At 43.0% G+C, this 20,732-nt stretch overlaps 3 protein-coding genes across 10 annotated transcripts; 2 read left to right on the top strand and 1 right to left on the bottom strand.

Moving 5' to 3' along the window:
• The first annotated feature begins 38 nt into the window (after positions 1-38).
• LOC137108575 (L-fucose kinase) lies at positions 39-11,891 on the top strand. 3 transcript variants are annotated; one of them, XR_010912218.1, is made up of 24 exons: positions 39-468; positions 897-1,048; positions 1,186-1,236; positions 1,313-1,438; positions 1,661-1,733; positions 1,927-2,024; positions 2,256-2,336; positions 2,766-2,885; positions 3,484-3,655; positions 4,110-4,216; positions 4,301-4,402; positions 4,491-4,664; positions 5,026-5,099; positions 5,273-5,628; positions 5,986-6,205; positions 6,540-6,706; positions 6,995-7,222; positions 7,455-7,598; positions 7,923-8,042; positions 8,151-8,338; positions 8,717-8,816; positions 10,086-10,309; positions 10,438-10,846; positions 11,369-11,891. XR_010912218.1 is itself a non-coding variant. In XM_067493335.1 (23 exons), exons 1-23 carry the CDS (start codon positions 384-386, stop codon positions 11,438-11,440), a joined length of 3,237 nt encoding a protein of 1,078 aa, XP_067349436.1. In that variant the 5' UTR covers positions 111-383; the 3' UTR covers positions 11,441-11,891. The 3 variants fall into 3 exon arrangements, 1 of the variants encoding a protein (XP_067349436.1); XR_010912217.1 differs by having other exon boundaries at positions 91-468; positions 5,983-6,205; XM_067493335.1 differs by lacking the exon at positions 10,438-10,846 and having other exon boundaries at positions 111-468; positions 5,983-6,205.
• commd9 (COMM domain containing 9) lies at positions 11,835-15,451 on the bottom strand. Of its 2 annotated transcripts, none has more exons than XM_067493350.1 (7): positions 15,299-15,451; positions 14,570-14,726; positions 13,517-13,633; positions 13,014-13,153; positions 12,814-12,848; positions 12,517-12,620; positions 11,835-12,279 (listed from the first exon to the last, which is right to left on the bottom strand). In XM_067493350.1, exons 2-7 carry the CDS (start codon positions 14,621-14,623, stop codon positions 12,148-12,150), a joined length of 582 nt encoding a protein of 193 aa, XP_067349451.1. In that variant the 5' UTR covers positions 14,624-14,726; positions 15,299-15,451; the 3' UTR covers positions 11,835-12,147. The 2 variants fall into 2 exon arrangements, with proteins under 2 accessions (XP_067349451.1, XP_067349450.1); XM_067493349.1 differs by lacking the exon at positions 15,299-15,451 and adding an exon at positions 15,152-15,289.
• On the top strand, positions 15,155-20,596 carry sh3gl3b (SH3-domain GRB2-like 3b). Of its 5 annotated transcripts, none has more exons than XM_067493345.1 (10): positions 15,155-15,391; positions 16,253-16,321; positions 16,397-16,469; positions 16,591-16,737; positions 17,382-17,515; positions 17,810-17,968; positions 18,038-18,141; positions 18,298-18,413; positions 18,500-18,553; positions 18,940-20,596. In XM_067493345.1, the coding sequence occupies exons 1-10, from the start codon at positions 15,155-15,157 to the stop codon at positions 19,146-19,148; spliced, it is 1,302 nt and encodes a 433-aa protein (XP_067349446.1). In that variant the 3' UTR covers positions 19,149-20,596. The 5 variants fall into 5 exon arrangements, with proteins under 5 accessions (XP_067349446.1, XP_067349444.1, XP_067349447.1 ...); XM_067493343.1 differs by having other exon boundaries at positions 18,937-20,596; XM_067493346.1 differs by having other exon boundaries at positions 18,500-18,586; positions 18,940-19,079.
• The last annotated feature ends 136 nt before the right edge of the window (positions 20,597-20,732 follow it).

Raw genomic sequence — 20,732 nt, 5'->3', positions numbered from 1 at the left:
TCTAGTTGCGGCTGTTTAAAACCCACCAGGATGGTCAACTTTGCACCGCTTATCCGTTCACTACCCGCCTCGCGGTCTTGTCTAGAGGTAAATATCAAACGCTTTTTTTTTTTTTTCCGCCTACGGCAACCCACGCGGTCAAAAGTGTTTTCACACAGAAAGTGGGCAACAGTGGACTCCGCCTGACATTCTGTTCTTTCTTCACAAACTTCACATTTACTGCAGGTTAAACCGAACCGGTTCCGTCAAGTTCACCTTCCTGGGACTGACTGGCCCCTGCTAATAGTAGGGATCCATTCTGTCGCGTGTAGCTACAGTGTTAGCTATCACCTGTTGAGGGATTTTAGGACGTTCTATTCACTCGTGGACCGTCAGAACCGAAGATGTCGGGCAGCAGCGGCGGGTTCCGATGGACCGTAGTGGTTCTGACCTGCCAACACAAAGACAGCATCTACGCTTTCCAGCGAGGTGAGGATCCTCTGCGCGATGTAAGATCTGTGTCTTCTGCAAGGTACAGGGATCGGCCACAAGGTGGCGCTGATGGACAGACAATTCTTTAACTGTTAGCTCCGTCTGGTGCTGCAACAATTAATCGATTAATCAGTTAATAATAACTGATTAATCAGCTATTATTATCTGACACTATATTCCAGACATTGGGAAAATAAAGAAAAGGTCAATCTGTAATAACAATTGTTGTTAGTCATTGTTCAGTGTAAGAAGAAAATGAAAATAACTGGGATTGTTGCCGATAAACTGCAAACACAAACACCCAATGTTAACTGAATCACTGTGTTTCAGTTAGCATTGAGTGTTTCTGTGTTTGGAGATACATTTTTGCAGATACTACGCAGGTGTGTCCTTGGTTTTGACTTTAACCATGTTTTGTGGGTCAGAGCTGGAGTTAAGGCAACAGCGTGGCTCTATTTGTCAGGGTGCGTTGGTTTTCACGGTGCAGGACCGCCAGGAGCCCCTGGGTAGTGGGGGAGCGACACTGAATGCTCTGCTGGTCGCTGCTGAACACCTGAGCAACATCGCCGGACACACGGTGAGTTAATGTGTACAGGACTGGACTGGTTCTGAAGTCATGTGACTACTGCAAACTAATTGTATCTAAGTGATACAAGATTAAAAGAAAAAAATTAATTGTGAAAACTTATGACAAAAGACTTATTATTTCCTCAGGTGGTAACCGCTGATGTCCTGGATGATGCTCACATCCTCATCCTCCACACAGTGAGTCCAGCAGTAGCACGTTTTAATCTACAGACATTTGGTTCCTCACTTGAGGCAAATGTTTTTCTTCCTGCAGGGTCGAGATTTTCCCTGGAGCTCCTGTAGCAGAGCATTCTGCTGGCTGCCCCAAGAAAAACCTGACCAGATAACCCAGGCTCCACTTTGCTGTCTGGACCTGCTACTGGACTGCCTCAGTAACCAGGTCTGCCTAGACTTATTTTACACATGCTTTATTTTCCTTCTACTTTTTTGTCTTCATAGTTTTCAGTAAAATAACCTGGATATTTAGATGAAGGTACACTTTCTGGTACTAACTGAATTAGAAATGTTCATTTGCTATAACTCTATTCTATGTAGAGTACAACAGGGCTGTATGTTCGGACCACTTAATTTCTTTTCAACCATTTGTCTCTTTGTGACCTAGATTTGTCCTGGTTCTCCTCCTGGTGTTTGGGTCTGCAGCACTGATATGATCCTAACTGTTCCTCCTGACTTTGGTTGGTGTTCTGCTGACAGCTACTATTTCATAATCACTGCACGCAGTTAGAATACTAGTAACTACTCTTCTTCCAGCATTGGTTCCTGTTAAAATCATATCAACTTGTTTGAAATTTCATTCACATTCACTCCATCGTTTGTACTGTACTAGTATCTGTTAAATTTTTGTGTTCATGTATGTTTGTGTGTTAGTTTTGTCCTGGGACGGTTTCTCTGGTGTTCGGGTTTTGGCATTACCAGGTGATATCTCCTATGCAGCCAGTCACGGTGTCTACCTGTCCGACCCACAGGTGCTCATTTATTTAAACCTCTGTCATGTCTTTTTATGGATACATGTTTTTATTTATAGCTTCTTCTGCTTCCATTTTAAATTATTTCACGACTAAGTGTTAGATTGTTTTCTGCTGTATGTGCCTTATTTGTGTTGCACAAATGTTTATTGTAATTAAACAGAGTTTGTGACATTAGCTGTGACAGAATGAACGCGCAGGGGAACTGGTTGTGTTTGTTTTGTTTTACAGGGGCAGGTCAGGGACATCATCTACAAAGGAACAAAGGAGCAGATTCAACGAGCTGTGATGCCTGATGGGAAGGTTCCACTGGTGCGTCCTCTTTACTGCTCTGAGTCAAATCAAAGCACCGTCCAGAAACCTAATGAAGGAAGTTACTGATTTATTTGACTGGAAGCTGCTGACACGTTTCTGATAGTGAAACTTCTGTACAATAATCTGTGAATGTGAGAAGTTTTACTATTTTCCCTGCAGCTCAAACTAAATCCTCTCCATCTCCTATGTATAAAGATGAAGGTTTCAAAATCTTCAAATCTAATCAAATTAATAAGTTATTTTAATATATGAATTCTGACAAACAGTTCCATCAACATGTTGGTATTTTCTTTCACATCTCTTGTTGGTGAAAGACCCTCAGAAACTGCAACAAAAAACATATTAAACTCTTTGAAGTTTCTGCAGAGCTAATACATTTGTATTTGAGTTGAAAGCTGAGTTGTTACATAATTTGTGTGTCTGCAGGTGTCAGGTCCAGTCTTCTTCAGCAGGTTTGTATCAGAGAAGTTGCTGCAGACTCACGTCACTCCTCCTCTGGACGGCTGCACCTACCTGGGCCTGGACTCTGGAGCTCCACCCTTACAGGTACGTGTCCCTGTTCGTCCCTGCTCTTGTTTCTGTTCACAGATAAAGACATTTTTAAATGAGTGGCAAGAAAAGTGACATTCACAAAAAGTTGCTAAACCACTAAAAGACAAAATGACTTCAACTGTACTAAAAATGACTAATAAAGAAGCAACATTACAATAAAGAGACGAGGATAGTTACAGGCAAATGCTCGGCACCGTTTTATGCAGTGTAAACAAAGTAAACCTTTGGTATTACCTGCAATTCTGTACAAAGGTATTATAAAATATTATTTGTGTGCACTAAAAAATCACTCTTACATTCACAGTGTAGGCTGCAAAAAGAATTTGAACTGTTGAGTTAGTTGTTGTCTGGAGTCAAAAAGCCTGGAGTCCAGTCAGTGGAACCAGGCTGCAGTTGTGGGTTAGAGCAACACACACTCGCTTTACAACAAGCATCTGCTGATGTTAAGAACAGAAGGACAGACTTCAGAAGAATTTTCACGTTTCACTGATTTGAATAAAGCTGGACAAGGTTACAAAAAAGTCTTAAAGAGTTTAGAAATGAATCCCCACTGTGTTGTCATTGAATCGCTCTATTTGTCATCGTTCCTCAGATCTCTCTGTTCCTGGACGTGTTGAAGTGTCTCTGCTCAGATTTGACTCTGGATCAGTTTGTAACTGAGGAGAGAGTCGGCTGCAGTTCAGTTGTTGGGCCACGGGGGGCGATGGTGAGGAGCGGCCGTGCAGAGCTGTGGAGGGTCCTCAGAGGAACTCCTCTCAGACTCGGTGGGGTTCTCCTGCCTTCGCTTTATGTCTTTAAACATGTGACTGACTGTGGACAAATTCTAATAGAAAGAGTATAAGACTGTCGCTCAGTTGGTAAGGTAGTCGTCCAAGGACCAGAGGGTCGGTGGTTCGATTTCCGGTCTCTCCTGGGTATGTTTTGAAATGTCCTTGGGCAAGACACTGAAACCCAAGTTGCCCCCGGTGTGTCAGGTGAGCACCTTGCACGGCAGGCAGCACCATCAGTGTGTGAAAGGGTGAATGAGCTTTGGGTAATAGTGCTGTATAAGCAGCCATTTACCATAACGTTTAAATTCACGGTGGATCAGGCTGATCATGTGAGGTGACCTGCAGTTCCGCCTGTGCCCCCCTTCTGTTCAGTCGCAGCTCAAACACAGTTCACATTCAATCTGGCTGAAAAGGACTAATAGGACTTGAACTTTGTTCCCCTCTGCAGTATATGTCCCTGGAGGTCACTATGACTACCTGACTCTGTCTGGAAAACAACATGTCCACCGACTGACGTGTGATTGGACACATACAAACACGCTCTCTCACATCCAGGTGACACAGTCTATTCTTTAGTAGTATGTGATAATGTCCTGATTAATTAGGTTCTCAGCTAACTGTTGTCCCGTTTCTCTTCAGAGACAGAGTTTGGTGAGTGAAGGAGCTCGAGTGATCAACAGCGTTATAGAGGGCGACGTCGTAATGGCAACTGGAGCAGTGGTGCAGCACTGTAACCTACAGGTCAGAGTTTAACATGCTGGTTCAGTGGGTTTGTACAGGTTCACTATGTTAGTTTTGACCCCTGCTGGACCTCTGATCTCTGCACCAGGGTCCTCTGGACGTCCCATCAGGTTGTTTACTGTCAGGCCTCGAGTTACCAGCATCTTCGTGTTTCAGACAGCTAAAACTGGCTGATGACATCATCATCCAGGGCCATCGGATTGAGCTGGAGGGGCTAAAGCTGAACGTCTACACAGTAATGGGAGCACAGGATGACCTGGAGGTAATAACGTGTGCTTAAACAATTGGGAAATGCAAGATGATCATTTCTACTGATGAGGATGGATATGGGATATACAGTAAATAATGAAACAAAAAGAAATACAACCATTCAACAACATCACTTTGGAAACAAGTACCAGCGTACATTTCTGAGATGTTGGGAATCTGATTCATACAAAGAAGGAAAGTGGGAGATAAGAGACGATATAAAAACATACAAAAGAAAAGAGAAAACCTCAGTTAAATATTTGTAGTGTCACCTCATTTTATCACAGAGCAGCATCAAACTCTTAAATTCAGAAACCTGAGACAGAGACGTGAAGACGTGATGTGATATTCCTCCCTGATCTCCTCCTGCTCAGGTCTCCTTTGATGACATCAATGCCTCCTTCCTCAACCAGAGCTGGAGCTTCTTCCTAAGCAGGACAGGAATACAGTAGGACTCTGCTCATCACAGTTTCTTTAGCCTCTACCAGCAATCAAGCACATTACTTTGTCAAATTAATGTTTATGTTTCTAATATTTTATATAATTCTGTAAAATATGGTAAACACAAAATAAAAATACACAAACTGATTATTTGCATCATCTCCTCTCCTGTCCTATCAGACCAGAGGAGCTGTGGTTCAGAGGAGAGCAGCGCTCCCTCCTGGATGCTCGTCTCTTCCCGGTGCTCCATCCCAGAGGAGGGGCTGTGGGTGTGGAGAGAGGAGTTTGCTGGCTGCTGGGGGGAGGTGGATGCCTGCGGTGGTGGAAGGAAGCGTGGAGGCTCTCTCTGAAGGAGGTGCTGTCACTCACCTACCAGGAGGGAGAGCTGCAGTGGAGGGAGGAGTTAATGTTCCTGGCGGGGAGGAGGAGAGTGTTTGACGCCCTGATGAGTCGGACAGACATCTGCCTGCTGCCTTGCTTCAGAGCGGCTGTGCTGGGGGGGCAGCAGGGGGTGCTACTGGAAACATTAGACAACAGTGAGTCACAGTATTTTTAGTAATAAAATAATCTAAAAGTATCTAAAGTACTATTAAGGTTCTTGTAATTTTTGTAATTTTCTTGTAGTATTTTCTTTTGATACAACTTTGTACTTCTACTCTACCACGTTTCCAGTGGTCGACAAAGTGTTTAGATTATTAATTTAAGTAAGAGGAATAATACTAATATAGTACTACTAGATGTCTTTAATCGAAATAGGAAAGGTAAATAAGTACAAACCTCCAATGTAGAGGAAAATTAAAGCACTACAGAATAACCCTGACCACAATTCGGAGCTACTGCAAAATCTGAATTGTTGTTTTTAAGTAATAAACTTTCTCGTGTGTTTTCAGTAGCAGCAGCGAGCAGGGACCAGGACCTGGACTTGGGCATAACTGCTCGCTGCCTTTCCTGCATCGCTGATGTGCTGGTGTGTATGGCAGGAGGAAGGGGTGGTCTGAGGAGTGGACCTGCTGCTAACGAAGCCTGGAGTTGTGCCTACCAGCTGTTGGAGGTGGGCAACCTGAAGGGTGGGGTTCAAGCCCTTGCTGCACAGAGAGAGAAGTGGCTCAGCAGGTGGGCTTCAACCTCTGGGTTCTGGGTTTACGTGTCAGTGGTTTTCAATCCTTGTCCTAAAGGAGCCATGCTCTGCTTGTTTTCCAGCTATGCTAATATTATTTTCCAACTCCACTGCTGATTAGCTCCGTCAGGGGTCAATTAGAAGTTGGAAAAAACCATCTCAAGTATTCTGCTATCTTCCAGTTTCTGAATGACTGAACACATCTGATCAGCAGCGGCTAGTGCAGGGTTAGTTAGAAAACCAGCAGAGCACAGGTTCTTGAGTACCAGGATTGAGAACCACTTGGTTAGAGAACAAGATGTGTTTACCCCACCCCTCACCCCCCCCCAGGCCAGACCTGCTGGTTCGAGCTGCGCGGCACTATGAAGGCGCGGGACAGGTGCTGCTCCGACAGGCTGTGATGTCATCGCAGAGATTTATCTTAATTGGTCAGGGTGAAGTCCCACCTCTTGGGGAGTGGCAAGAAGTGGAGTGTCCAGCCAGACTGGACCTGGCAGGTGAGTCCAATGGAAATACACTATATTGCCAAAAGTATTAGCTCACCCATACAAATAAATGAATTCAGGTGCACAAAGCAAGGTGCATAAAGACATGGATGAGTGAGTTTGGTGCGGAAGAACTTGACTGGCCTGCACAGAGTCCTGACCTCAACCCGATAGAACCTTTGGGATGAATTAGAGCGAAGACTGCGAGCACTGTGTATTATGTATTTCATAAACACACTCCTAAACCTCGTTTAGGAGGCAGTTTCTGGTGCAGTACAAAGGTGCGTCTTTTTGTTTCAGGTGGGTGGAGTGACACCCCCCCCATCGCCTTTGAGCATGGCGGATCTGTGACCAACGTTGCTGTGAAAGTTGATGGGAAGCGTCCGATCGGTGCCAGAGCACGTCGTATCCAAGAGCCCCGGCTCCTGCTGGTCAGCTACGCCGGAGGGCGGGAAAGTGAGGTTTCTACAGAGACAGTGTGTGAGAGCCTGGATGACCTGGAGGACTACTGTCAGCCTCACGCACCTGGTAGGAGACAGACTTTGTTACAGGTTAAATAGGACAAACTGTTTCACATTGTCGAACATAACTTAAATATGATGAAAAATGACCTTTAACTATCCAAAACAGACACAAAAAGAACACAAAGACAGTTTGGCTCAGGCAGGTTGTGTCAGAATGAACTGACCAACTATATCCTGCATTATAATGTTGACTTATGTGTGTGCTATGATGACCTGTGTGTGTGTGTGTGTTGCAGGAGCACTGCTGAAGGCTGTGTGTGTGTGCAGTGACCTGGTATCCCTCTCCTCCCAGGATCCTCTGGGGCATCAGCTGATGCAGAGGTGGGGAGGAGGGTTGGAGCTCCACAGCTGGTCAGCTCTGCCCACTGGATCTGGACTTGGTGAGAAACACATCATGAAATACTGTAGGAAGTGGTGATGAACATATCTCCCATAAACTGTCAGTCCAACAGGGGGATAACTGGCAAAAAGAAACATAATAGACTTTTTGGCAGGGAACAGGTGAGGTGATGATAATGAGGTCCAGGTGCATGGATGTGCCAGGAAAAGGGAAGGCGACAGTGACACACGGTGGCAGGAAAACAGACAAAGGACCAAACTGTCCACCAAAGTCTACGCTATCACTGGGCAGTTGGCTTCATTAAAGTTTCTCTGTGTGAACCTGTGTGAACGTCATGGTCAGAGAGTCGTCTGTCCTCCTGCAGGTACCAGCAGTATTCTGGCAGGGGCACTGTTAGCTGCAGTCTACAGATGTACAGGTCGGACCTATGACACGGACTCCCTCATCCATGCCGTCCTCTACCTGGAACAGATCCTCACCACGGGTCTGTAACCCTGGATCTCAGAGTCTCTGTTCTCTTTGGTGACTCTGACCCTTTTAGTGTTTCTACCTCTACTTGATTTTTGGCACCTGATCTTCCTCTTCTCTCCAGGTGGAGGCTGGCAAGATCAGGTAGGAGGTCTGGTGGGTGGAGTAAAGGTGGGTCGTTCCAAAGCGTCTCTGCCCCTGCAGGTAGTAGTGGAACGTCTAAGTCCTCCAGAGGGCTTCCTAGTTTCTCTGGAGCAGCATCTCCTCCTGGTGTACACCGGCAAAACCCGCCTGGCCCGAAACCTGCTGCAGGTCAGTACCTCTGTCTGTCGATAGTCTTATTATTATAGCAGCTGCGTTTATATGGAGTATTTTAGTCAGTATTTGGAGTAATGTAACTACATTTCCAAGTTGTCCTAGACAACATGTTTTCCTTGATACTGTTAGTTCACTTAATAAAAAGCAGCACTGTGCTTCTGGGCAGGCCTTTTGATTCTGAGGATAATATTATGCCTTCTGCATCCCAAACCGATGCTCTACCACTCAGCCACAATAATGTGCCAAATCAACGAGCGGACCACTGATCCCATGTGTTGACCCTGAATTTATGGGATAAACCAAAAGGGGAAAAAATGGAATTGAGACTCACTGCATTCAAACTTATAATGATGGTGATGGTCTTATCTGTAGGATGTTGTCCGTAGCTGGTACAGCCGTCTGCAATCGATGGTGCAGAATGCCCAGCAGCTGGTGGCCAACTCAGAGGAATGTGCCAGAGCCTGTTCAGACAGTGAGACCACAAACACACCACAACACAAAAAAACAGTTGTAGTCACTGCCCAAGTCCAGATGTGAGGTGTGAGCCTGTAGACACTTCACCAACAAGATTCAAACAACTTTGATTCCACAGGGAAATTGTGTTTCCTTGTCACAGCTGCTCTCCACGTGAAAAGTAGAAAAATTGGAAAAACTTCCACCAAACCAAGACAATAAACAAGTACAAGTAATAACTACTGATCAGTAAGTAAGAAAAAAACAGCTAGAGGCATAAACATAAATTAAATTAAAAACAATACTATTTGTCCATTTTGACCATTTAGTCGTGCATGCAGGCAACACATGCCTGTGTACAGTGCAAAACATTTAAAACTAAGATTTCTTTCTAATATTAAGCATTCAGCTAGTACAAATGTTCCTTTATCATCTTCATTTTTAGCTGTGGATGAGTAGTCATCCACAAATCAAGACACTGTCCACGAGGCAAAATACTGAACCCATAGTTGCCTCTAGTGTCTTACTTTTATTATGCTTTGGATAATCTGCTAAATGACTATTTGTAATTGTATTTTGGGCTGCAGTCATTGTTCCACTCTGTGCAGAGCTCCAGGCCCTGATGAAGACATACACCACGAAAACCTCAGAGAGCCTCTGCCATGTTTGTCTGTGGGACAGAGTTTCTCTCCTTATAGGCAGTTTTTTTCTCGCCACACTCAATTGTGCAAATTACAATCCAATAACTTAATTTCTGTCTCATCAGACCACATAACATATTCCAAAGCTCATTTGATTAACATGCTCCTTAGCATTTCTGTTGCTTTCAGCTTGAGACTAGCCCTGGAGGTCTTTTAAAGATCTGATGCCTGATTTTACAGATTAAAGGTAATTACCTAAAAGGTTTAGCAAGGGGGAGGCAAATTACTGACCTGTGATCATTTTTATTAATTTAATAGAACATATACACTTCTTCTTACTTCTAATGATGCAGGAACATTGTACTAGCTGTGCATTAAATATCATATTCATTAATAAAACATTGTAAGGGAATGTAAACCTTTTCACCCAACTGTATATAATATGTCAAAATGAAAACTAGTCAGGACATGAACACATGTAGAAGTGAGAGGTAAAAGCTGAAAATTAACCAGGTTAGAAACTAAATGTAATAAGATAAACCAGGCTAATGAACCGTATTGTTTACACAAGGGCTTTTGCCAAACGTGAGCATAAATGTGCAATTTTCACTGAGAACCGACGTAGTGACCCCCCCTTCCATCCTCAGGCTCTCTGTCCAGACTGGGTCAGTGTCTGAACCACTCTTGGCAGCAGAAGAAGCTGATGGCCCCTGGTTGTGAACCAGCCTCTGTGAGGGTCATGATGGAGGCCCTGAGACCCTTGGTTCTGGGTCAGAGTCTGGCCGGAGCAGGAGGAGGGGGGTTCCTCTACCTGTTAACCCGGGAGCCTCGACAGCGACAGGCAGTATTGGAAGTCCTCAACAAGACACAGGTAAGAACCAGCCAATTTGGCTTCGGTCTTACTTATTGGGACAAACCTTCAAAGTATCCTGTTTCTAAATCTCATAGCCTCTCTACCGGTGTGCTGCAGGGTTCAGTTCTCTTCCTTTTTCCGTGTAGACTACATCCCTGGGTTCTATCATCGGCTCACATGACTTATGCTATCACTGCTATGCTGACGACACACAGCTCTTCTGAGCTTTAAGGACCACATCTCCTCAGTCTGTAGGACATGCAGATTTGCCCTCTACAACATCAGGAAGATCAGACCCTACCTCACAGAATATACAACCCAACTCATTGTTCATTGTGCAACTCATTGCTGGTCGTATCTCATCTTGATTACTGCAACGCTTTGCTAATGTGGTTACCGGTATCCACAGTCAAACCCTTGCAGATGATCCACAATGCGGCAGCCCACCTCATTTTTAATCCGCCAAAAAGGACCCATGTCTCTCTACACTCTACACTGCCTTCCTGTAGCTGCTCACATCAGGTTTAAAGCTCTGTCTCACGGCCACATCACACAGTATGTGTCCTACACGAGTTCAGATTTCTTTCTGTCATCATTCTGATCTTTAAATCACTTCATGCTTACAGTCCAAGCACTGAATGAGCTTAGGTTTAAAACAGATACAAACAGGTACAAATCTAAATGTAAAGTTACTATATAAAACATACAACTGCAATATTGGATTCAACAGACAAAATGATCAACAGCTCTTTTAATATAACTTAATCTAAGATATTAATTTCTCCCACATTCTAAAGTGCGTTGTTGAAGATGGTTTTAAACTGTGGATTAAGATCACGTTTCATTTTTAAATTGTGCATAGGAAACACATAAAATCCAGAATTGAAATTTTAATCCTCTAAACACATAAAGTAGAATTGTTGTCATCTCATATCAATCTCCATTCATCCATCATAAATCCAAATGTCTTCAGTATAAAAAAACGAACAAAAACTCATGGAAATAATTCTTCCATACTTTTCTTAAGAACTTTTTGTCTGTGTGGGTAAATAAGTAACAATATGTGGTTTGTTTCAGGGTCTGGGAGACTTCAGTGTTCACTCAGTGGAGCTGGACATGGATGGAATTACAGTGCTGCCACCAACCTGAAGAAACACAGACTGGAGATGTTTTATAAATCCCGGTTATGTTAAAGAAGCCGGGCTCAGACGTCTGCACAGTGTGTGCATTCAGAGCAAGGATTTAGTCATAAGAACCCAACACACCACGCTTTTGAAATCCTGCAGCAGCAGTTTAAAATCCGTGTGAACTGCAGCAAATGGACTGAAAACTTAAAAGCACTTGAATGATCCTCTGCTGAGTGATGATAAAGACCCTTAAAGCTTGTGGGAGTTTTTTAAGCTTTAAACCATCTTTACTCAGTATTTTAATAATCATGTAATAAATTAGAAGTGTCTGTGGTGGTGATGAGTCTACAGAGAAGTACAGGTTATTTTCGTATTACTAGATGTGAAAAACGGATTAATTTAATACACATTCGTAGTTTTCAGTTTAATACAGTTTCATTTAATTGCTTATTTATTAAACATACAAAATATGACGTCTGTCACATGTTTTCAGTTATTAATTCTTCAAAGTAACATTCAACAAGTAACAAACCAAAACATTCACTGACTGAAAAGATGAAGCTGGTGTTAAAATTAAATCTCTTTTCCAGTGTGTCTCTTAATCAGATGAAGCAGGGAAATGCATTTGGGTTAAACACACGTTTGGCACAATAAAAATCAGAGGGTGGCAGCGTCAAGCCCAACACATCAGTCAAAAATTGTCCATCTGCACCTCAGAGGTTGGAGTCTTCATTTCCCAGCAACCACAGATAACTGGTCTCTGATGCGTCCCAATCCATCCAGTATGGTGTCCAGAGACTCCCTGCTGAGCTCCACCGTGGTGACGGACTCTCCAGCTGCAGGTGTACAGCGATCCTCCATCTGAAACCAACACGTCACACATATGAGAATATAAAAGGAACAAACTCTCAGACAAATATGTCTGCACTCCAGCAGAGAACACAACAGACTGTACAGCAGTGCAGTAACCATGTAACTCAGTTCACCACAAACATTCAGAAAGCTTCACTCTGTTTATCTCAGGTCTGGTTCCTTTAAAATAAACCAAGAGTTTCTGTTTGGTGAGGGAGGTGATTCTGCAACAGGATTCGTACCCACCTTGAGTTGAACCAGGCAGGTTGGGACGGACATCCGACTGATGGAGTCCGAGCCAGTCACCATGTCGACTCTCCAGTTCAGTTCCTTCAGCTGGGGGAGGGAGACTACACACACCTTGTAGTTTAATACATAGCAGCAGTACATGAACGAGTCAAAGACTGTCTGAACAAGTCTGTTCTATGCTTAAATTTGGGCAAATTCCACATTCAGTTCATTTTTGAAATGTAAAGGAAGTGAAACCACATGGTCAGAAAATGGGCCACAGACAGGTGATGTGAATAATGTGAATGTACTCACTCTGATTACTGAGAGCTTCTGTCCTCCATGATGGACTGAAAAACATGAGGAGGACAAATTATTTAAATGGGTCAGTGTATGAGGGTTTGTAAAGTGGCTCTTTGATGCCAGTAATTGCGTGCAACAGGGTTGTGGGAGAGTCTCAGTCTACATCTGGAGATCTCTTGTGTGTTCTGGTAGCTGACTGATGTGAAGCTGACCTGTTCTCAAGCAAGATCTTTGTGATCAGGTTCTTCAGACTGGAGTGAAAAGATTCAGGGAAGAGGGCAAGGATCTGCTCCGGAGAGCTGAGGTTGTGGAAGAGGATGTGATGAGACAGAATGTAGAGAGACTGGACCAGCTAAAAAAAGAATGGAAACATTGAAAACTGTGTCACTATTCAAATGCAGTGTTTTTGTCTCTATGAATTGGTCCTGCAAACTTTTTGACTGATAGGAAAACCTGTGTAAATTAGAGATCTGTTTATGGACAGAGACGAGTTAATTTAAATCTATTGTTCACTGTCCACCACAGCAAAGTTAGGGTTTTGTTTCAACGTACACTTTTGCTGACTGTATAAGCCAAGTAGGCAACAACACAACAAACATTTTACACTGATGATTAGTTACTCATGAGCCTTATAAATCATTCCAACCTGAACCCTAAAACCAGGTCCTAACAATCAAACTGATTTCTGAAGCTCTGAAGACAAAATGTGTGTAACCTGTGCAGCCTGAGCTGCAGGGATGCTGAGCGCCGCTGCTGTGGTCTCAATCAGCCGGCGATTTGGACCTCTGTGACTCTGAACACAAACATCTCTCACAGCATCTTTAGACGGAGCCTGAGGACAGAACCAGCGGACCACACGTGGTCAGTGTCATGTGTAGTAATTCAGCAGTTTATAGTTTCAAGTAATCCTGTGAGCAAAATCAAAAATCCCAGGATCCAATGAACTAATACATTATTTTAAATGAAGCTTGAAGCAGCTGTAAAAACATAAACATAAACTAAAAACCAGCTCAACCTTTAACTGCTTCCAGTAAGCAAAAAGACCTGCACAAGCAACAAATAAAACTATGCAAAATATTAAAGAAAATCAATAATGATCGGAATCTATCCAAAAGACAGCAGCAGCAAACAGGAAATGGCCAAAAATACTCCCAAAACACCCAAAAACCAAAGTTGGGGGCCCAGGGGCCTGTTTTCGTATGATCTGTCCATTGTTTCTGAGGGGTTTCCCCTATATCTGCTTTGTTACTGCTACTAATACTAGTAACTAGTTAGAAATCAGGTTTTTCAAGTGGTTCTCTCTTTGAAGCTGTACATGAACAAAACCTGACCCTTTCTGAGTTGTGCAGAAATGGAGCCACATATGGAACAAATCTGGACCAGACTTGTCCAATCATGTCATCAACATGTTATGTAGTGTTTAAATACTTTGTTTTTATTCATCAGTACAGAAAAATTACTTTCTTACTGTAGTACTTATACTTTTCAACTTGTACCAATATACGTACTTTTAAGCAGGTGCTTACACCTGACATTAGCAGAGAAGTGTGTAAATCTGTCTGGTTTATACAGTTCATCAGCTAAACCGTTTTTAGACTGAATGAGCAGTTTTATTTCATTCCGTTTTACATTCCGCGGACGTCAAGTGAAAGGTGCATCAGACCATAACGTAAATATTAACCTGTGATTCTGCAAAAAAAAAACAGGAAAAAAAAGGTTTTATTTTACACACGGACGGTTTTAACGCGGAGCTGAAAACCATTAATACCTTGAGAAGAAGCTGCAAGTTGGTAAAATCTTCACCAGAGACAGCAGCTGCCATCTTGACGTGTGACGTTACGACGAGGCACGTGATTTTAAAAAAAGATGCCGCTAAGCATCGTGGGAAGTGAAGTCCAACCGGGAAGCGAGACTAAAGAAATGGACTAAAAAATGAAAACAGGTGAAACTTTGAGGATAAACAGTAAATCGATAAAGTAAAAGGCTTAAAGAGTTTAATTAAGCGGCAGCAAATGCATTTTTTTCTGTGTGATATAAACAATACAAAGCCAAATCAAACCTTATAGATTTCACATTTATAAAGCCGTATATACACAATATATCAACACATCTTTAATAATAATAATAATAAAAACAAATGTTGTCCCTATTAAATATCTTTACCAATACACCTATTGATACAATAAACATCAATTAGCGTGTATCAAAATACACAATAAAAATAATGTGAATATTTACAATAATATCAAACGTACATTTTAGTTTTAATAGAACCTTATTAACTAAATGCTGCGATGGCAGATGCCTGTAATAAAAAATCCATGTTTAAAAAAAACACACTATCTTCTACCTCATGGTAAATGTAGCTTTAAACCGTGTTACAGCAACCAAAGGAAGAACCAGTCCCGGTACCGGGAGCGGCTCGCTGCAGTGTCTCTCCGCGGGGACGGAGCCCCTCACACGGGATGGAGGCTCTCGGGAGTCTGCGGCAGCTCACCTGATCCACGCTCCCGCGGTGTGTTCGAGTCCGCTCCTCCCGGTCAACATGTCTGTGTCCGGTATGAAGAAGCAGCTCCACAAAGCCAGCCAGGTAAGAAGGACGACCCGAGCCGAGCCGGGTTAAACACCGATGCGTGGACAGTGTGTGTGAGGAAGGTTTTACTGCGACACGGGGCCTTGTGCTGCTCAGAGACCCGTCACATTACACGGATCCATCTGATCGTTAAGACCTGCTGTGCATTATAAGCCCTGCAGTGGTATTAGTATTTTCAGCAGTAACATTACTTCTCAGTACTATTTGCGAAAGTCGGTAACAATAACAACAGTCAATAACAGCTGTTACTGCTAATTAGCATTTTTACCACCACTACAACTACTTCCAGTAATAGTATTACCACCTTTGAAATTACTGATGCTTTACAAATACTTCTCAGCAAAAACTGCTGCTGGTACTCTTGTGCTATTGAGATACAGTACTAAAGGACAAGTTAAAATACTACTCTAGTACAATTAAGGGCCCTGTGTTTCAAACTGAGAAAAGTACCACAAGTTAATAATTGAAGTGATGGTTGAGCTAATTTAACTAGTTTAATAACGCATCATATTTAATCATATGCTCACAATTTTCTGTCTTCATGTGTAAAACAACCTCAGTTTATCAGATAAAGTAGTAGTGTATAAAGTATATTTACCTCTGAGATGTAATGAAGTTAAAGTAAAAAATTGTAAATGCTAAAGTCAAATACATGTATTGTGTTTTTAATGAAAGTATACCACTGGCTAATACAGCAACTGCCACTGATATTGTGTACTTCACAGCTCAGACAACATTACTGCAGTAGCACAAGTACACAGTTCATCCAGAACTTTCAAACCTGGAATTGACACAGAACACGTGGTGATGCACAGTCTGTCCAAATACTCACGAGCCTTGTTTTATCTCTTGGTGCAGCTGCTGAATGAGAGGCTGATGGGAGCTGAAGGAACCAAGATGGATGAAGACTTTGTGAAGATGGAGAAGGTAAGAACATGAACACATGGACTCAGCACGCAGCTTGGTCTGATCTGATCTGACCCAGGTGTCTCTGTCCCACAGAGCGTTGCAGCGATCCAGAGTCTGCTGCTGGAGCTGCTGTCCAAGTCCACACAGCTCCTCCAACCAAACCCAGGTACAGAAAGACACAGCTGCATTGACTTCGTTCTCGTAATTGCCTGTAATCATATAATAACTACGTTATCACAGTACTTATGGTACTGCTTCTGATACTGAATGTCTTTGAACTCTTACAGCATACAGAGCCAAACTGAGCATGCTCAACACCGTGTCCAGGATCCGAGGACAGGGGAAGCCACAGACCGGGTACCCACAGACAGAGGCGATGCTGGGAGAGTGTATGTTGCACTACGGCCAGGAGCTCGGAGCTGCTTCTGAATTTGGTACAGTCGCACTTTCAGTTTGCATGATAACCCCAGGACATCCAGCACAGATACGTGTTAGACTGAATTTATTACAGGCAGAGAGGACAGTCCACGGCACATGAAGTAAAGTGAATTCTTTTACAGTGGAGGTGGAAACAGGTGTACTGGGGGACTGGAGGAAACAGGAGATCCAATCAGAACTGGAAGTGGAGCAGGGAAAGGTCCAAAAACACAAAGAGGTCCAAGCCAGGTTAGGTTGACCCGGTACCAAGAGACTTCCCTTCCTCCACAACCTCCTCCCAAGCAGCTCCAGTGCATGTGGGGTTTTGTTCGACGATCTGACATCAAATAAGATTTTGAGATTCTGATCTGGAGGAGAAATGAGAAGTTAAGAAGGGTGTTTATTAAAATAAATATATAAAACACTTATGTTCCAATGAAAATTTTAGAATCCAAAAAATAAAACATATGTGGTGGATGGGGAAGTGCTACCTTAACACAGCCTCACCGAGCTGCTGACACAGCTGGTGAAGAGTTGACAGGTAAAACATGACATCAGTTGTAGACGGTGTAGAAGTTGTCCGTCTTTTTTTTTCACTCTGTTTCATTATAGAGGAACTAATAGGTCTAGTTCTTTCTTTCTGCCGCGTCCTCTCGTGCAGGTGGAGCTCTGGGTGATGTGGGTGAAGCTCTGCTGCAGGTGTCCCAGGCCAGGGACGCTCTGGATGTTAACACCAAACGCATCTTCATAGACCCCCTGCAGGATCTCTGCAACACAGAGCTGAAGGACATCAGGGTGAGAGGAGGCTTCATAAGACAAAAATTGGACATTTATTGGCAACACTATTTCCACACTGTGGAAATGATACTTTTATGCGCGATTACATATGGAAAGGCCATAGATAAAAGATGGTGGAGCGTGACTCTTATCACCCCAGAGACACTATAATATGAAGATAATACGTACAAGTTTTAAATTTGGCACAAATTTAATCAACACACCGAGAAAGAAAAAACTGCTCAGATCAGAGTCTGAATGAAGAATTTTCAGCAGCCATGTTTGTGATGTCAGTCTTTTCTTTGGACTCAGTATCAGCTGAAGAAGGTGAGCGGCCGTCGGCTGGACTTTGACTACAAGAGGAGACGAAGAGGGAAAATCCCAGTGGAGGAGGTGAAACAGGCCTGGGACAAGTTCACCCTGTCCAGGGAGCTGGCAGAGAGGAGCATGTTCGTCCTGCTGCAGAACGACGTGAGTTTAAACCCAAACAAAACACTGTGATGTCACATCTCGTCTCGTTAATGACGGTGCCTCCTGCAGGTGGATCAGCTCAGTCATCTGTCAGCTCTGGTCACAGCGCTGCTCGCCTTTCACCGCAACGCCCACCGCATCCTGTTGGGTCTCCATTGCAACCTGCAGGCCAGGTGAGTCCATGTCCGACTCTCTTTACATGGCTTTAGACTGCATGTCCTAAGGGTTCTTTGTCAGGGCTGAAGTGTTTCTTACCCTAAGTGTCAGGAGGAAAACGACACTGTGGTACATCAAGAATCCTACAGCGACTTGTACGTGATTTTAAACAGGCTGACGGCTGCCAGTAACAAACCACAGCGACGGTTCAGGCCCAGAAGGATCCGAGCCAGAGGGGAAGGGAGCAGCAGCTTTAGGTTTTACCAACAGCTGTCTGCAGTTTCCTCGGGTTGGTTTTAGTTTTTACTGCGTCCTTCTCTATAATAAAATGTTTAAATGTGTTTAAGTGTGTAGATTTTGTCTTTTTTGACTTAGGAGAGGAGTTACCAGTGTTACCATCCAGACCTGGCAGCCCAGGCTCCTGTTACAGTGAGAAAATCCTGACTTCTCCATTTTCATAACGTGATTATATCAGTAGTATCTTTATATTGTTGCTTTTAGCAGAAGCTCTGCGCATTTGTCACCTCTTAATATGAAACAGGTTTTATTTGTGAGCCCTCATCACAGGCTGAATAAGTCTATGATTGTTTGGCAGACAGCTTATCTGCCCTCCAAAATTCAGACATTAGGGAAAAATCTGGTTTGAAATGTGTGTTGCAGTACATTTTTCATCAAAGTTGGTTGGACATGTTTGTCTTCTGTGCTTCCATTTTATATGATGGTTGAATTTCAGAGTGACAACAAAGTTGTCCAAACCAATCAGATAACCACAGATTAACAAATACATTTTACACTGTTTGTATTTTGCCCAGCAGACAGCAAGCTGGTCCTGGATCAGCCCTGCTGCAGAGCGGTGTACTCCTTCCACCCAAACCACGAGGGTGAGCTGAGCTTCAGCGAGGGCAATGTCATCATCCTCACCCGTCAGGTCGATGCCAACTGGTACGAAGGCGAGCTTGGTGGCCGATCGGGACTCCTCCCAGTCTGCTACGTGGACGTGCTGGTTCCTCTGCCGTTAGCATGACGGCAAACATCCACGCTGAACTCAGAAATCATATATAGTGAGGTCCATAAGCATAAATACAGTTTTCAGCATTGTGGCTCTGTGTGACACCACAGCAGATCTGCGATGAATGTCGGCTGTGGTGCTGTGCAGAGACACAATGCTGAAAACTCTGTCCGGATGCATATGGACCTAACTGTGTTAGATGAATCCATTTTATTAATATGCAGCTTCTTGTTTGCACTTTTTCACAAATGAGTCTGGACAGCCATAGTTTTTCCTGTAGAGCACTTTAGCTTCTGACCTCCGAGTGTCTCACATTGTACTTAAACACTCCCAGCACTAAGGAGCGGCTCAGTCAGAAAACAGGACTTTTTTTACACCTCAGCATGTTTGCTCTTCAAAGACTTTAGACTGAAGTTCCTCCACAAATTTAGCTGCTGTAGGCTTTCATGTGGTGCACAGATTATCCATTGGCATAAGACTTAGAACATTGAGCCACTTCAGCCACTTTCAGTATGAAACTATCTGCATTTGTAAAGGTTTTGAATGGTGCATGGCTACATCTTCTCTAAAGTTTCTAGGAAGAACAATTAAAATACTAAGAAGTAGGTTTGATTTACACAGACAACTAATTCTGACAGCATGGTGGGGGATGCTGTAATACTGCATGTACTTTAGAGAACTGGTATAATGGAAATCAGGAGAAATTAGCTTTAGGCGGCTTAAAGGCAGGGTGGGGGGCTACTGACTGCATCTTCTCTGAGGCCTACAAGAAGCCACAGGCTTGTGCACAATGCACCATTTTAAAACTGCAAGTGCTAATTTAGTTTTTTGCCTAACTCACCTTGTCACTTAAAACTATTGATTGTAGTGTAGTGTTGCACTATCCCTTTAATGAAAGATTGTTAAAATATAGTCTTAAGCTCTTTAGGTAATATCAAATAAAGCCAGACAATACAACATGTGATAAAAATGTTTGTGGCTTTATGTGAGAAATAAATCAATTTACATGAATGTAATGAAATGAACTGTGTGTGTGTGTGTGTGTGTGTGTGTGTGTGTGGGAGGAAGGTTTAATTTTATAAATCATTTTTGCAAGAGGGAAAGGGATTGAGGAGGGTGGCAAGAAGCACAAAAACTGTTACACTATTTCTTTATTTCAGGGAAAAGTCCGTCTGTGTGTAATTAATGCTGTTGCTTCAGCCGCTGTTTCTTTTTCATACACAATGAAGGACATTTAAACTTTAGTTTGACATGTCAGCATTCAAATCCTTCATGTTTGTGCTCTGTGATTTGTTAGAGATTAATTGATTTTCCTGGTGTTTATCTGCACCACAGTCTCTGTATGGTGACTTTTTAAAGCATGTCATTCCTCCACACGCAGAAAGGTTTCATGTGTAAATACAGAACTCAGTCTGTATTTCTGCAATAATTTCTCTAAAATATAAATAAATATTTTAGTTCTACATTTTCTGTTATGGCTGTGCTTCATGTCCTTACTTAGAGCTGTGCAAAGAAACAGAAGCTAAAAAAACAAAACAATAAACTAACAAAAGCTGAACTAAGAAATTTAATTATTTGTTTTATTTTTGTCCTTCGGTT

The sequence above is a fragment of the Channa argus genome, chromosome 23, assembly GCF_033026475.1.
Source record: "Channa argus isolate prfri chromosome 23, Channa argus male v1.0, whole genome shotgun sequence".
Taxonomy (NCBI): domain Eukaryota; kingdom Metazoa; phylum Chordata; class Actinopteri; order Anabantiformes; family Channidae; genus Channa; species Channa argus.
This window is presented reverse-complemented; position numbering and strand designations above follow the sequence as displayed.